The following is a 15,594-nucleotide window of genomic DNA, read 5'->3' as shown; positions in this document are numbered from 1 at the left end:
AATATCATCAAAAAGTTCATTTTTTTATTATAAATTATTTTTAAAAATGAAACTTTCATATATTCTAGATTCCCTACATGTAAAGTAAAACATTTCAAAAGTTTTTTTTTTTAATTTTGATGATTAGAGCGTACAGCTCATGAAAGTCCAAAATCCAGTATTTCAAAATATTAGAATATTTCCTAAGATCAATCAAAAAATGGATTTGCAAAACAGAAAAGTTCAAGTTCTTTAAAGTATGTTCTTTTGTGCACTCAATACTTGATCGGCAGGACATATTACAGCAAATGACTTGCTCCTAGCACAAATTACTGCATCAGTGAAGTGTGGCATGGAAGTGATCAGCCTGTGGCACTACTGAGGCACTATTGAGCCTTCAGATCATCTGTATATTGTTGGATCGACTGTTTCTCATCTTTCTCTTGAAAATATCCCATAGATTCAGGTCAGGCATATTGGCTGGCCAATAAAGCACAGTAATATCATGGTCAGCAAACCACTTGGAAGTGGTTTTTGCACTGTGGGCAGGTGCTAAAGTCCTGCTGGAAAAGGAAATCAGCATCTCCATAAAGCTTGTCAGCAGATGGAAGCATAAAGTGCTCCAAAATCTCCTGGAAGATGGCTGCATTGACTTTGCACTTGATAAAACACAATGGACCAACACCAGCAGACGTCACGGCCCCCCCAAATCATTATTGACTTCAGAAACTTCACACTAGACTTCAAGCAGCTTGGATTCTGTGCCTCTCCAGTCTTCCTTCAGACTCTGGGACCATGATTTCAACATGAAATGCAAAATTTTCTTTTATCTGAAAAGAGGACTTTCGACCACTGTTCACTGTCCAGTTCTTTTTCTCCTTAGCTCAGGTAAGATGCTTCTGACGTTGTCTCTGGTTCAGAAGTGGCTTGGTAGTCCTTTTCCTGAAGATGTCTGAGTGTGGTGACTCTTGATGCGCTGACTCCGGCTTCATTCTACTCATTGTGAAGCTCTCCCAAGTGTTTGAATCGGCTTTACTTGACAGTATTCTCAAGCTTGTGGTCATCCCTGTTGCTTGTGCACCTTTGCCTACCCAATTTCTTCCTTCCAGTCAACTTTGCATTTAATATGCTTTGATACATCACTCTGTAAACAGCCACCCCATTCAGTAATGACCTTCTGTGACTTACTCTCTTTGTGGAGGGTGTCAATGATTGTCTCCTGGACCATTGCCAAGTCAGCAGTCTTCCCCATTAGTGTGGTTTCAAAGAACAAAAGATACCCGGAATTTATACTGTAGGGATGGTCATTTAATGAAACTCAAATGTAAATATTCTAATATTTTGAGATACTGGATTTTGGACTTTCATTAGCTGTACGCTCTAATCAACAAATTAAAAAAAAAAACCTTTTGAAATGTTTTACTTTACATGTAGGGAATCTAGAATATATGAAAGTTTCATTTTTTTAAATAATTTACAATAAAAAAAAGAACTTTTTTACGATATTCTAATTATATGACCAGCACCTGTATATATATATATATATATATATATATAGTTATAGCTAGTATATTTATATGTAGTATGTAAATAAATTTCAATTTTAGCGTGTTTTATTATCATCAAAAAAATTTATTACTATTATTAATTATATATTAGTACTGATAAAGAATAGAGTTAATTAATAAGATTTAAATAATATATAACAAATGCAAATCAAATATGAACACATTAAACAATATATTATTAGTGCAATATCCTCCTGACTACCAGAAAAAAAAAAGTTTTGTGAATTTTGTATTTTTTATGTCATTACATTGTTTGGAGCATAAGAAATGGAAAAATAACATTTTTGAAAAATGATATTTTATTCATATGTTATGCTATGTCCACTGTAGTGGACACCAGGATGCAGTTTTTAAAAAAATAAAAAGACATAAATAGACATGAAAGGTCAAAAAATTGGATTTTTTTAATCACCAATCAATAAGGTTACAGGATTTTTTATGCCAAACTTTGTATAAAGATGATTCTCAACTATGTTATGAAAGATATAACAGAATGATTTGATATACCATTTGCTTTATGCAATATGTGTGTAAAACAGCCATAAATGGGATTTTTTCCCATTATATACAATGTATCTACATGCTGTATGTAATTTGCATATTAATGTGTTCTTGGAGCAACATCTAATGAAAAAAGAAGTGTAATAATGGGAGTAATAATTGGCAAGATTTTTATAATATCATCTCATATTTCATAGGATATATAATTTATTTCCCTATTCACTTGTTGTGTCTCCCAAAATGCCTCATTAACATGCTTTAAGTCCTGGTGTCCACTACAGTGGACATATATTAAATCTATGTCCTGTTTCGTAACACAGTCGTATTTTGATTTGAAACCCCATAACATTTTTCCTGATATGTTGATTTATGACAAACAATTTGAAAATGAGTCAGATGTAGGCTAAATGATATTAACAAAATATTATCATATTTCCTTAAGGGTGTTAAATTTGTTCACTAAATTAATGTCAGCCATATTTAAAGACAAAGGAGAGGGACTGGTCATGGTAAAACTTCCAAACATTTGGTATCTCTGAAAAGCCCTGAATGTGCTCTTAACAGGACAGCCAGACAAAACGGTGACATGTAAGGTCTCAGAGAAATTCGCTAAAATATAATGTCGTCTACAGACTACAAAACTCCATAGCTGGATGTCAGGAGGATCTAAAGTAAACTGAAATAAAATAAAATAAAACAAAACCTATGAAAGTAGTTAATTTTATACACACACTGTATGCATTTATTGTTTGTCTTGAGTCTTTTATTGTGAAGTGTCGCATCGATGGCGGCCATCTTTGATACGACAACGCATTCACGCCGACTTTTATCTGACAAACGAATCGCGGCTGACGCATCAGTTTCGTTCCGCCTGTAAACAACAAACAACCGACACACCGACTAAAGTTATTATGCCTCAAATAATAACCTATGATCACGTTAATGCTGAAGCACACCAGCCTCTGATCTGAGATCATCATCACTTAAAGGTGAGCTGTGTTTATGAGGTTTATCAGCTGATATGTATCATTGCGGTCTGTGTGAATTGTGTTATATGATACATTACAATATAAACATATCACATTCGTGCAATACACATACAGGAATATTCTAGTTCATTGAAGCTTTGAATTTGTGTTTGGATCAGTATATGTTGTGTTTTCTCACACAGACTGTGAGCTGTTATGTAACGTCATATATCTTTAAATACACAAACACATTCCAGCGGAAGAACTTTGTTACATTCGAAACATTCTGATCTCTTCGAAATATAATATTTTTAAAAATAAATGAAAATGAAAATGAATATTTAAGGGGCGACGAACAGTCATCCAGTCATTAAATTATCTAAAGTGGGGCAGTGTTATTTTGTTTGTATTTATACACAATTATAGTATTTATTAATATTGTGATTAGTGTGATTTTTTTTTTTTTTTTTTTTTTATATATATATTTTCAGTTTTCATTTTAACTTTAGATTAAGTTTAGGGATTTTATGTGTTTTGTAAAAAAATATTTCTATTTAGCTTTATTTTTATTTCAGTTTTAGTGATTTTAGTACTTGCCAAGGCAACATTTTGAATTTTCGAAAGTATTTTAAGTTTAAGTTCTTTTTACGTGAAATGATTGTGTTTCGACACAGTTGTGAATCTAATCTTGTGCATTTTATTGTCAATAACTCCTAAATATGTGCTTTACATGCAAATAAATGGTTTGTGTATGAATATGTATTATATGTGTAATGAGTGTAAATTGAAGTAGTTGTGTGTCTTGCAGAGGTTTAATCCAGAATGCTGGAGACTGTGACTGATGTGCCAAATTTGGTCCATTATGGCAACACCAGTGTGTTTCCCACTGCGGACAACAGCTCTCAGTTCAACCCTGACCGTGAGATCAACATCACCAAACCACACAAGTGTCTTCAGATCCTGTATGAGGACATCGGGCAGTCTAGGTACGGCCGTCTGCAGGACACGTATGTCCTTTGATATGGTGCTTTTATATGTCAGTGCACATTCATGCAAGGGTGTTATATTTGCAGAAAAAATATCTGTAGTTTTTTCTTTGCTTTGGCTTTTCTTTGATTGTCTGAAATCATGTAGTCTTATTTGCATATAAGCATACTTCCTAATTTCTTTATCTAGCCTATGTACTCTATTTCCGTGTAGTGCATGCGTTTTATCTAGTTATGTTAAATATGTTGTGAAACTGACTGTATTTTTGGTCTGAGCATTTTGCCGTGTTTGAATGCCTGAAGAATGTAGTTTCTAAGCTCAGTTTTCTCTTAGATACAGTTGGTCTTGTGTCGGATCTGACAGTAGACGCTTGTGAGGCGCGTGAAATGTGATTTTAGATGTGGAGGCTATTTACAACACGAGCTTTCAATTCTGCTTTCGTTTCTGTGCCAGTATGTCTCTATCAAATGGGACTGTCCTCTGTATTTTTATTAAAAGTCCCTTCTGATTCTCCTGGGATGTTTAGTTTTGTTTTCCTTTGAGGATATTTGTGTTAGGGAATGTCTCTCTGAGCTCAGCCTAGTTTTAAGTGTCTTAAAAAGGCTCTTCAGAGACTACAGATGTTTGCTCAATCAGCGAAGACAACTTCCTCTACTTGTTTATTAAAATTACATATCAGCAAATTGAATAGAAAGTAAAACAGTAGGTCTATTGTTTGAAATTTCCTATTATATCTGAGTAATTTCTTGTCAGCAAAACAGTTTTTAAAGTGAGTTTTTTTAAGCAGAGAATTTCTGTAAGGGACATCAGGACTTTTTTTACACTACAAGTGAATAGTGCACACAAAAATGAATAATATTCCTATGAAACTTTAACAAGATAATATTTTCTTTATAACAGTACTGTTTTGTATTACATTAATGTTTAAAAGATTGGGGTCGGCAAGATTTCTTAATGTTTTCTAAAGAAAAACTAATATTTGTGAAATATTATTACAATCTCAAAGAACTGTTTCTATTGCATATATTGTAAAATGCAATTTATTCCTGTGATGCAAAGATGCTGATTTGCTGATCAAGAAACATTTCTGATTATTATCAATGTTGAAAAAAGTTGTGCTGCTTCATATTTTTGTAATAAATATATTATCCTTTGATGAATAGAAAGTTCAAAGAACAGCATTTATTTGAAAAAAATAATCTTTTGTAAAATTATAAACGTCTTTATTGTCACTTTAGATCAATTTAATGTGTTTTTTGTTGAAAAAAGCTATGAATTTCTTTAAAAATTAATAAAAATCTAAGGTAACACTTTATTTTTGGGTCTTTTAACTAGTTACTTATTAGCATGCATATTAATAGAATATTAAGCACATATTAATGACTTATTCTGCATGACCTTATTCTACATTCTTAATCCTACCCAATACCTAAACTTAACAATTATCTTACTAACTATTAATAAGCAGTAAATTAGGAGTTTATTGAGGGAAAAGTCGTAGTTAATAGTTTATATGTGTTCCCTATACTAAAGTGTTATGTTTATTGTAAGTTTCAGCTTAAAATTAAACTTCATTGACTGCAGGTATTGCTATTATAAACATTTTAACAATTTTATACATATCTTTTTATTTTTATGAATGTTACAGAGAACAAGTTAAAGAGGAAAATTAGTCTGAAACCTAAAATATATTTGTTAATCAAAGACATCACTTACAACACCCAATGTCTTCTACAGAGAGACACATTAAAATATTCAAAGGATATAATGAAGTACAAAAAAAAAGAAAATCTAAACACTAAAACCTTTCTTTCTGGTTCCCAAGAGGTGAATGTGTGGGTATTGGGTAAATAGGTATTTTCCATCACAGCATCAAAGTTGAAAATCCTGTTTTTGATGTGCTTGTGTGTGTTTTGTGTGTGTGTGTGGTCTAGTATTGTAGTAATAAATTTCTGTTTTCTGTGCTGTTTTATCTAAACGTGTTTAATGAACACTGTCTTCACACTCTCTCACAGCAGTAAAGCTTCTGTTTAGGGCGAGATCGTAAAAATTTGTCTCTGTTTGTCTGACAGGGTTCGTTTCTGGGATCTGATGCTGCTCATCCCAAACGTAGCTTTCCTCATTTTCCTGATGTGGAAGCTTCCTTCTGCTCGCGCTAAGATCCGTCTGACCTCCAGCCCCATATTCGTGGCGTTTTACATACTGGTAAGCAGCAAAACATCTCGCATGACCTGAAACTGCAGTGTTTGAATTCTGTGGGATTTTCTTCAGTTTCTGTGAAACCTCTAGCACTAAATCTTAAAGGGATAGTTCACCCAAAAATGAAAGTTCTGTCATCCTTTACCCACCCTCATGTCGTTATATACGCATAAGACTTTTGTTAATCTTCAGAACACAAATGAAGATATATTGATATATAGATATAAATGAAGATATCTATTCCCCCAAATCTCTTCAAAATGTTCATAGAGATGGTACAATAAATCCATATTAACTAGGGATGCACAGTTAGGATTTTTTTGGCCCATACGATACCGATTTAACAAACTACTGTTGGCCGATTCCGATACCGATATTTGTCACTTGTTCTCTTATTTGAACTTTAAAATATATTAGTGTTTTGAACATGTTTTAAATTAGTAAAGTTCAAAAACGCATGGATTAAGGTATACTAGCTAGTTTATTGCTGCATTATTAAATAATTTCTACTGATCATGGATTGGAACTATTTAACATTTAACAGGTCAACATAAATACGTAAATACAACAGATGCATATGAAATAAACAGTATTTTTCAGTTAGGTCTAACAGTAGTTTTCATGTACAGGAATACAGTAATGAAATGTAAAATATATTCTTCATTGTATAAATTAAATAAAGATTAATCCTCTAAGAGCTTTAACACTAAGCTCTTAAGATTAACAATTTAAGAGCTGCACAGATCCAATATACTGTTGCATATGCATTTTATTTCTCAACTGTTTATGTTCATTTAAGACATAACGTACTATGTTTACAAGGATACTCACCAAGACGGGCATTTTGATATCATTTTGTGTGAATTATAAGAAGTGAAAGGGAACTCAATTCAGTATTTGCACGCTGTTTAAAACGGTGCTTTCCAGGCGCGCGCTTTGGATGTGTGTGCACAAAACTTCTCACACAGCGAGTACCAAATTTAGTTATCTTTCACATCTTCTTGTGCTTGAATATTTAAAATCGTAAGGCTTAAAAACACGTGCAAAGGATAAACTTTCATGAAGATGCAGAACTGGCATGATTGGGACAGTTCCGTCAATTGTCCCGAGCGCCGTTCACGCTGATACTGGGCAGTCCGTCCTTATTGTCGAGCCTTGCTGTATTTTGTACCGATTTTATTTTGTTTTAGCAAGTATTTAATTATTACCCAGAGCAAAAACGTTGGATTATTCAACTCACTGCCTTCACGCATTTAATTAATAAACCATCGGTTTGTTATATTGGCATTTTTCATGCTATAACCGATATGCTGATGGTTTTAAATTGATCAAAAATTGGCCGATATAGCTGCGCATCTCTAATATGAAGACTTGGATTAAACCACTCGGTTCTTTATGATCTCTTAATGAATGTTTTGAAGAGTTTTGGGTGAATGGACTTTCAGTGGAGGGACAGAAATCTCTCTGATTCCATTAAATATTTCTTCATTTGTGTTCTGAAGATGAATGAAATTCTTATGAGTTTGGAATAACATGAGGGTGAGTAAATGATGGCATAATTAAATTTTTTGGGTGAACTATCCCTTTAAAGTTAAGTTTGTGCACCGTCCTGCAGCGTTTGAATGATTGTACTTTCAGGTTTGGTATGTGGTAACAGGCTCTTTCTCTTGTGCCGTTCAGGTGTTTGTGGTGGCAGCTGTAGGCATCACACGTGCCGTAGTCTCCATGACCGTCAGCACATCTAGCTCTGCCACACTCATAGATAAGGTAAAAACACAAACAATCACACAGAACTATCTTAATGATTAATTCATATTGATTTCGGTCAATCTTTAATTATTTATGGAGCTGCATACAACTTAAGAAGAAATTTGTTGACATGAAAAGAAGTGTTGGGCCTGAAACATGTCTTCAAAATAAATGCCTTTATTTTTTCCTGTTATCTAAGCTATGATATTGTGATTTCATTATATTCAGCTCTAGACCTATCAAGTTTGCTTTGTTTAATGTATTTGACACACTACCGTTCAAAAGTTTGGGGTCACAAAGATTCTTAATACAGTGAGAGATTAATACGTTTATTCAGGAGGATACATTAAATTGATAGAAAATGACAGTGAAGACATTTACATTGTTATAAAAGAATTTCAAATAAATGCTGTTCTAGTTCCTATTCATCAGAGAATCCAGGAAAAAAAATGTAACATGGTTTCCACAAAAGTATATTAAGCAGCACAATTGTTTTCAACATTGATAATAATCATAAATGTTTCTTGAGCAGCAAATCAGCATGTTAGAATGATTCTGAAGGATCATGTGACACTGACGACTGGAGTAATGATGCTGAAAATTCAGCTTTGGTCACAGGAATAAATTACATTTTACAATAAATTCAATAAATTGTAATAATATTTCGCTGTTTTTACTGTATTTTTGATCAAATAAATGCAGCCTTGGTGAGCAGAAGAGACTTATTTAAAAAAAAACATTACAAAATCTTATCAACCCCAAACTTTTGAACAGTAGTGTACTTAGTGAAATGTATAGTCAGTGAGAAAAGGTTGACAGAAGAAATGTAGGCTAGGGCTTGATTTTATCCATCCTAAACTGATTAGACTGTGAAACTGGATGGTGTTTATATGACAAGTGAGCTGAAACAGAAAGTTGAGATGGAACAAATTATTACATTATGATGACAAACATTTATATCTTTAGAATAATGTGACTAATGAATCATTCACAATCAGATCAGGAACATGAATTAAGAAAGTAAATATAGTCTTAAATTTCATGTTGACTTGCAGGTGTATCTGGTTTGATGGCAATGTAATGAACACATTAAGATGGCTGTAGTGTAATTGTGATGAAAATCCATTGGTAATTTGTAATTAATGTATTTGTGTGTTTACAGGTGCTTTGGGAAATTACAAGGTTCTTTTTATTAGCTATTGAGCTCAGCGTCATCATACTCGGATTGGCTTTTGGTATGTTCCTGCTTTATACATGTGTATTTTGGGATCTCATATCTGTTTTTCATAAAAATCTACTTTTTAAAGTGAGTGACAGTGATTTTAAGACATTTCTATGTTATGTTGGATTGTAACTTAGGGTGTATTCACACCTGTCTTGTTTGGTTCGATTGAATCAAACTCGAGTTTGTTTCCCCCTTGGTGCGGATCTTTTGGGCAGGTGTGAATACAGCAATCGCACTTGGACTTTCCTGGTGTGAATACACCCTTATTGTGCAGTGAGAGCCTATTCAAATGAAGGTTTTTTTTGTATGTGCTGCACTTCCTGTTAAAGTGGCGTGTGTTATGATTGTGTTTGTTCAGGCCATCTGGAGAGCAAGTCTAGCATCAAGCGTGTGTTGGCCATCACTGCAGTCCTGTCTCTGGCGTACTCCATCACACAGGTGTGTTTACAGAGCCATTTATTGCACCAAAAACTCTTTAGTGAAGGTGTATCTTTAAAGTGCCCCCTATTATGCTTTTTTGGATTTGACCTTTCGTGTAGTGTGTAATAAAGCTGTTTGTAAGTCCTGTGGGTTATTTATTGCTTTAATACAACATCTCTTGCTCTTTCAGGGGACTCTGGAGATTCGTTTCCCAGACAAACACCTCTCCGCCAAAGACTTCAACATCTACGGCCACGGTGGGCGGCACTTCTGGCTGGCCAGCTCCTGTTTCTTTTTCCTGGTACCTAATTAAGTACTTATCCTTTCTTTTGAATCCATTTTGAGTTTATATATTCAGTTATTAATTTTATTCTTCATTAAAATCTGTTTTAGGTGTATTCCTTAATAGTCATTCTACCTAAAACTCCAATCAGAGAGAGAATCTCATTACCATGTGAGTAAATGCCTCTGGTCACGTGTGTTCAGTGTTTGACGTGTAGGAATGGCAGATCATTCAGATGATGATGTGAATGTGTTTCTCATTCTCGCGCCGCAGCTAAGAGGAGTTTTTATGTGTATGCTGCGATCCTGTCCGTGTTGAATCTGGTCCAGGGTTTGGGAAGTGCGCTGCTCTGCGCTGACATCATCGAAGGCCTGTGGTGAGAATTCATGTCTTTGTCAAACATATTATGTTTTTACTTTTTAGCAGTCCAATTAACAGAGAAGTGTCATTAGCTATGTTTCCATCCACAGTTTTAAATTTAGCAAATTCAGCAAATTTAACTTGCGCGCAAAATTGGAATATTGCATAAAACATTCGTAAATAAAGCATTGTGTCCATCCCATGTGTTCAAGAGAACAAAATCGTCATTTCCTGGGAAGTTGGCGCAAAATATCTGTGATAAAAATGGAAGTTGCTGCAGTCGGAAGAAACTGTGGCTCTTTTTTCCTCCATCATAAATGACTTGCGTCTCAGAGCGGCAGACGAAACGCAATAAACACTATCATGTTCTCTTGCGTTGTGCATTTTTAGAATTAATGCACATCTTGGTGTTTCCATCCAGCTTTTTTATGCGATATCCATAAATATTTTAATTTTGTATACATCTCATTTCCTATGTTTTATATCATGTATTTGACACTATGTCCTGCTCTCCAGATTGAAAAATGCATCTGAGTGAAGCCCAAAAGTGAAAAAGCTTTTATTTTGTATTCTCTTCTAATATAATACAAAATCATTATTTTGTCAACATTATATTATCATTATATAAAAAATATGAGTGAAAAGTTTGAGAAATGAGCATGAATCTGAGAATGCCTTTGGTTTGTCTGATGATTTGAGAATGCGACAAAGATAATAGAAATATTAAAATATTTGCTAAAAACCTTAAACTAATTTAAAGGTTCCTAATTTTGTTTTGGAGTCTCCTACAACAGGTTCAAATGCATCAAGGTCAAAAACACTTTCTCATAATATCCATTGCAGCATCAGCTCTTTCCTCACAGCGTCTGAAACGGTTCGATAAAGAATTCAGTGTCTCTAAGCCCCTCCTTTCTGAGAGTCTGCTCTGCTCTGATTGGTCAGATGGCCAAGTCTGTTGTGATTGGTCAACTGCATACAGCGTGTGTCGGAAACCCAAATATCCATTATCATATCTGAATTTTAGCTCTTCCTCAGCACTTACACAGTGATACGAACAGTAATGATAGCGTCGGTTTTACCGTATCAATCTCATCAAAGTGGATTTGCTTTGGCAGCAGATAACGGCGTCTTCGCAAAATGAACAACGTGAACCAAACTCGTCCAGTCTCAGCTATAACTACAGTGTTTGAGAGCGGGGCAAAGTATATGTTGTTCACCAGCAGCTAATGAAGACCATAGGCTGATATTATGCAAATTAGTTACAAACATATAGCCTGGAATTACTGTTGACTCAGGCTGTTCAGAATCATTTCATTCTTTTGGGAGACAATAACATTTATCTGCACTTTGATCTTTGAAACTTTGCAGACCTTTTATATTCACAAACAGCTTTATTACACACTACATGAAAGGTAATATTCAAAAAGCATAATATTGGAACATATTGATATTATATCATAATATTAATTTGTTTTACCTTAAACAAATTGCTAAAAATGTATTTAAGTCAAGGTTTAAATGGATTCCAGATGAATACAGCCACTGTATTTTTGATGGTGACTTTGTTTCTGTTCCTCTGTGTGTTGGCAGCTGTGTGGACGTGACCACATTCCTGTACTTTTCTGTCTTTGCTCCTCTGATCTACGTGACGTTCCTCAAAGGATTCTTCGGGTAAGTAGATCCACCTGCTTCAGTTAATTCTGTCACAGGATATTACAAACATATCAGTCCATTCCCCCTAGACAGACTCATTCCTGTCATATTGTGATGCTTTAGTTCTATATGCGGAACTGAGTAACTGTAACTGTATTTAGATGAGATGAATCGGCTGTGGTGGTTTTCAACTTCCTTAAAATACCAGAAAGTTTTATTTTTTAATACATCAAAAACAGTCATTGATTTCCTGAAGTTATGAGTTGTGATGCTTCTGTATGCCAAATCAAATCTTCTGTTTTAAAAGATCAAGGAAATTCTTGTTGTCCATTACATGACTGCGCCAAGTTCCACTTTACAGACATTTACTGTCATTAGCAACTGGTGCTAACCATCATATCATGTAAGCTTTTGCACTTTCTGTTGTACAACTATGAACAATTGGACATCCTTTGTGTTTGGATAGTTTTTACAGAAATTATCCAGAAATACGGTAAAATCAGGGGACTTATGATAACAGGAGCGGAAACAACCAATTATTTCCCTGTTCCAAATCTTTTAAAAGAATAAAAGTATGAAAAAATCTACAAAATCTTTATTTGGATGCCACTAAATATTATCTGTTTTTTTTGTTTTTTTTGTTTGTTTTTTTTGTATAGCAATACTTCATAGTTAGCATCCATAATGTATCCTCAATACTTAAAAAAGATTACTATTATACAGTACCATTATAAATATTATTACAATTTAAAATATAAAATGTGATTTATTCCCGTGATCAAAGCTGAATTTTCAGCATCATTACTCCAGTCTTCAGTGTCACATGATCCTTCAGAAATCATTCTAATATGATGATTTGCTGCTCAAGAAACATTTCTGATTATTATCAATGTTGAAATCAGTTGAGCTGCTTCATATTCTTTTCAAGATTCTTTGATGAATAGAAAGTTCAAATGGCATTTATTTGAAATGGAAATCTTTCATAACGTTATAAATGTCTTTACTGTCACTTTTGACCAGTTTAAGTCCTTGCTGAATAAAAGTATTTCTTTAGAAAAAAAAAAGACTTAAAGAAAACTTTTGAACAGTAGTGTATGTTTTAAAAAAACATTAAATTTTGCACCTCCTGTCCAAAAGGAAACTATTTTAATACAATGTTCATATCCCTTTTGTTGTGTTTGGGTCTGAGAGGAGAGAAGAGAGATTTTCTTTTTCTCGAAAATGTTAGTTAATGTTATTGCATTGGACAGAAACTTACTGACTCACGCAGGGTATAACTACTTCCCAAAATTTTTTGGATTATTTTTATAGTTTTGGGGGGATTCCCCCACCCCCCCATACACACATACATAGACACACATACACACACATACATACACACACACACACACACATACATACATACACACACACACACACACACATACATACACACACACACATACATACACACACACACTGTTACACTTGTGGCCTACAAGAAAATAGCTTATAAATCTATTGTTATGCTGTATTATCACCAAATATTGGATTCTGTCAACTTGTTTTCTTTTAATTAGGTGAGGTTTTGTATTTATTTTTGAATTTGACTGAATGTAAGCCTCATTGATCTGACCTTATATTAGTCAAAAATGTCCATACCTTGAAAATGAATGGGGGAGATAATAAAGAGAGAAACATTTAGTGTTCAGGAGCATGTTCATCATGTTCATGTTTACACTTCACATATGTACATGTGTGCTTGCAAAGATAAAGGCTGTGGACCTGTGTATGCGTGGATACATGCACACTCGTGCTACCGTGCAGACACACACAAACACGTACGTTCATGTACACAAACAAACTATTTGAGTATTACAGGCTTTCTTTTTCACAGAGATGAACTTTATCCTCAGATCATCAAAGCATTTCAAAAGAAACTTCCTGGTTAAAGCACACTAGTGTGATAAACAGTGCAAATTTGTTCCATACTTTGTTGAATATTGACAAAATTATGCACAGATAATGCTTTTTTTTTTTTTTCACTCAAAAACTGAGGTGCATGAGCTCAGATCAATGAGGCCTATGATCAGTCAGTTCCAAAAAGAAATACAAAACCTGTCCAAATTGAAAGAAAACAAGCTGACAAAAATATTGAATCCAATATTTAGTGATAATATAGCATATGAGTGATTTACAAGCAATTTTTAAAAGGCCGGTAATTTTTGACCCGGAACACCAAAGGTGTTACAGGGTTTTCAACACAGCAAAAGATGACAGCTATTTTTCTTCATGTAACAAACTTCCTCATTTCTCTTCAGTTCCGAGCCCAAAATCCTCTTCTCCTACAAGTCACAAATCGATGAGCCAGAAGACTCCGACGTGCACCTGCCCAACACGTCATCCTCTGGACTGGGCAGGAAGGAGCTGGATCACGGTTCGTACTCCAGCACGCAGATCGACGGCTCCGGCTCGTACCTGGACGACGTGGTGTCGGGACCGTACGGAGGAGCACACAGCATCAACAGCATCGACAGTGACCGCTGGAGAGCCCTGAACGCCTGAGACACGCTTGAACAATGACCTCCATGACCAGACGAACATTTGACATGCTGCGGATCTCGGTTCAGTTTGTCATGTACTGCCTTTTCACAGGCAGCGCTGTTATTTAAAAATTTGTATTCCATGAATCCAACATTCCTTGTGTAACAACAGTGCTCTTAATTTTACATTTGTGTACTCAAAGCAAGTTTATTGGACTTTTGTGAAGTGCATAACCTAATATGTTTCTTCTGAAATGATATATGATCTTATCTCTAGGTGATTTCAGACTGGATTAGCTAGTTTCTGAGTTATGCTACTGATGCCAGCGAAACATCTGCTCAGTTTTTGATGTTTCTTTTCTACCGTTAGGGTTGTTTTGCACTGAAAATGATTCATTTGGCTCACCAGGCATTTTGAGTTTTGGTGTGTGTTGTAATTTGAAGGCTTAAGGACCCTAATATCTACCTTGACTTTGCTTCACATGCTGGGCGTTTGTCTAGAAATCATTTGTTTCTCAGTGCTATATTGTAGTGTTTTCTTTTGATTTTTATTTATTTTAGTGATCTGTTGAATTTCATTTTAGCCTGTCATTAGATTTGGGCCTAAAAGTTAAAGCTTAAATTGTGAACTTGACCTTTGTTTTGTTTTTTTAATTGATAGTGAAAATGGAACTGGCTCAAGTCTGATTTGTTATAACATCATTCCATGTGGAAGAAAGAACCTGATGCAAGAAAAAAGGACCATACTGAGAGAAAGCATTTGACCCGGTTTATTTTATTTGATAAAAATCCTGCAAGTTAATAACAACGTAACATTTTCTTGGTGCATACACACACACACACACACACACACAAAATGCCAGCGTTTTTGGAAAACACTATAATTCATCTTCAATTAAATTTGGTCTGAGTAAAATGCTTGTTTCTTATTGCTTATTTCTCTTTGCTCTTTTATTATGATTTGAGAGAGAAAATGTTTTATGATTAAAAATGTATCTATTTAGAGATGTGTTTGGATGCTTTGCTTTGGGGTTTTTTGAGCACATCAGTGGATTTTAAGTAAATCAAATTAATCTTGGAGTTGTTTTTTGCACTGTAATGCCACTGTAAAATAACTAATATCATCTTAAATTCAGTGCAAAATGTCATACTGCTCGTACTGCCTGATTATTTCACCTGA

At 34.4% G+C, this 15,594-nt stretch overlaps 1 protein-coding gene across 1 annotated transcript; it reads left to right on the top strand.

Moving 5' to 3' along the window:
- The first annotated feature begins 2,817 nt into the window (after nucleotides 1-2,817).
- tpra1 (transmembrane protein, adipocyte asscociated 1) lies at nucleotides 2,818-15,330 on the top strand. Its single transcript, XM_051896699.1, has 11 exons — nucleotides 2,818-3,037; nucleotides 3,825-4,002; nucleotides 6,076-6,208; nucleotides 7,883-7,969; nucleotides 9,114-9,186; nucleotides 9,535-9,614; nucleotides 9,787-9,897; nucleotides 9,990-10,050; nucleotides 10,153-10,255; nucleotides 11,830-11,910; nucleotides 14,193-15,330. The coding sequence occupies exons 2-11, from the start codon at nucleotides 3,839-3,841 to the stop codon at nucleotides 14,434-14,436; spliced, it is 1,137 nt and encodes a 378-aa protein (XP_051752659.1). The 5' UTR covers nucleotides 2,818-3,037; nucleotides 3,825-3,838; the 3' UTR covers nucleotides 14,437-15,330.
- The last annotated feature ends 264 nt before the right edge of the window (nucleotides 15,331-15,594 follow it).

Source organism: Ctenopharyngodon idella, chromosome 6 (genome assembly GCF_019924925.1).
Source record: "Ctenopharyngodon idella isolate HZGC_01 chromosome 6, HZGC01, whole genome shotgun sequence".
NCBI lineage: Eukaryota > Metazoa > Chordata > Actinopteri > Cypriniformes > Xenocyprididae > Ctenopharyngodon > Ctenopharyngodon idella.
Note: the sequence above shows the minus strand (reverse complement) of the source record. Positions and strands in the feature narration are given on the sequence as shown.

What these genes read in the sequence shown, in the direction of transcription:
- tpra1 (XM_051896699.1), top strand. Translation starts at nt 3,839, where the DNA reads ATGCTGGAGACTGTGACTGATGTGCCAAATTTGGTCCATTATGGCAAC. An exon ending in AGAGAGAATCTCATTACCAT is followed by an intron (nt 10,051 to 10,152) that starts GTGAGTAAATGC and finishes CTCGCGCCGCAG; the next exon opens with CTAAGAGGAGTTTTTATGTG. An exon ending in GACATCATCGAAGGCCTGTG is followed by an intron (nt 10,256 to 11,829) that starts GTGAGAATTCAT and finishes GTGTGTTGGCAG; the next exon opens with CTGTGTGGACGTGACCACAT.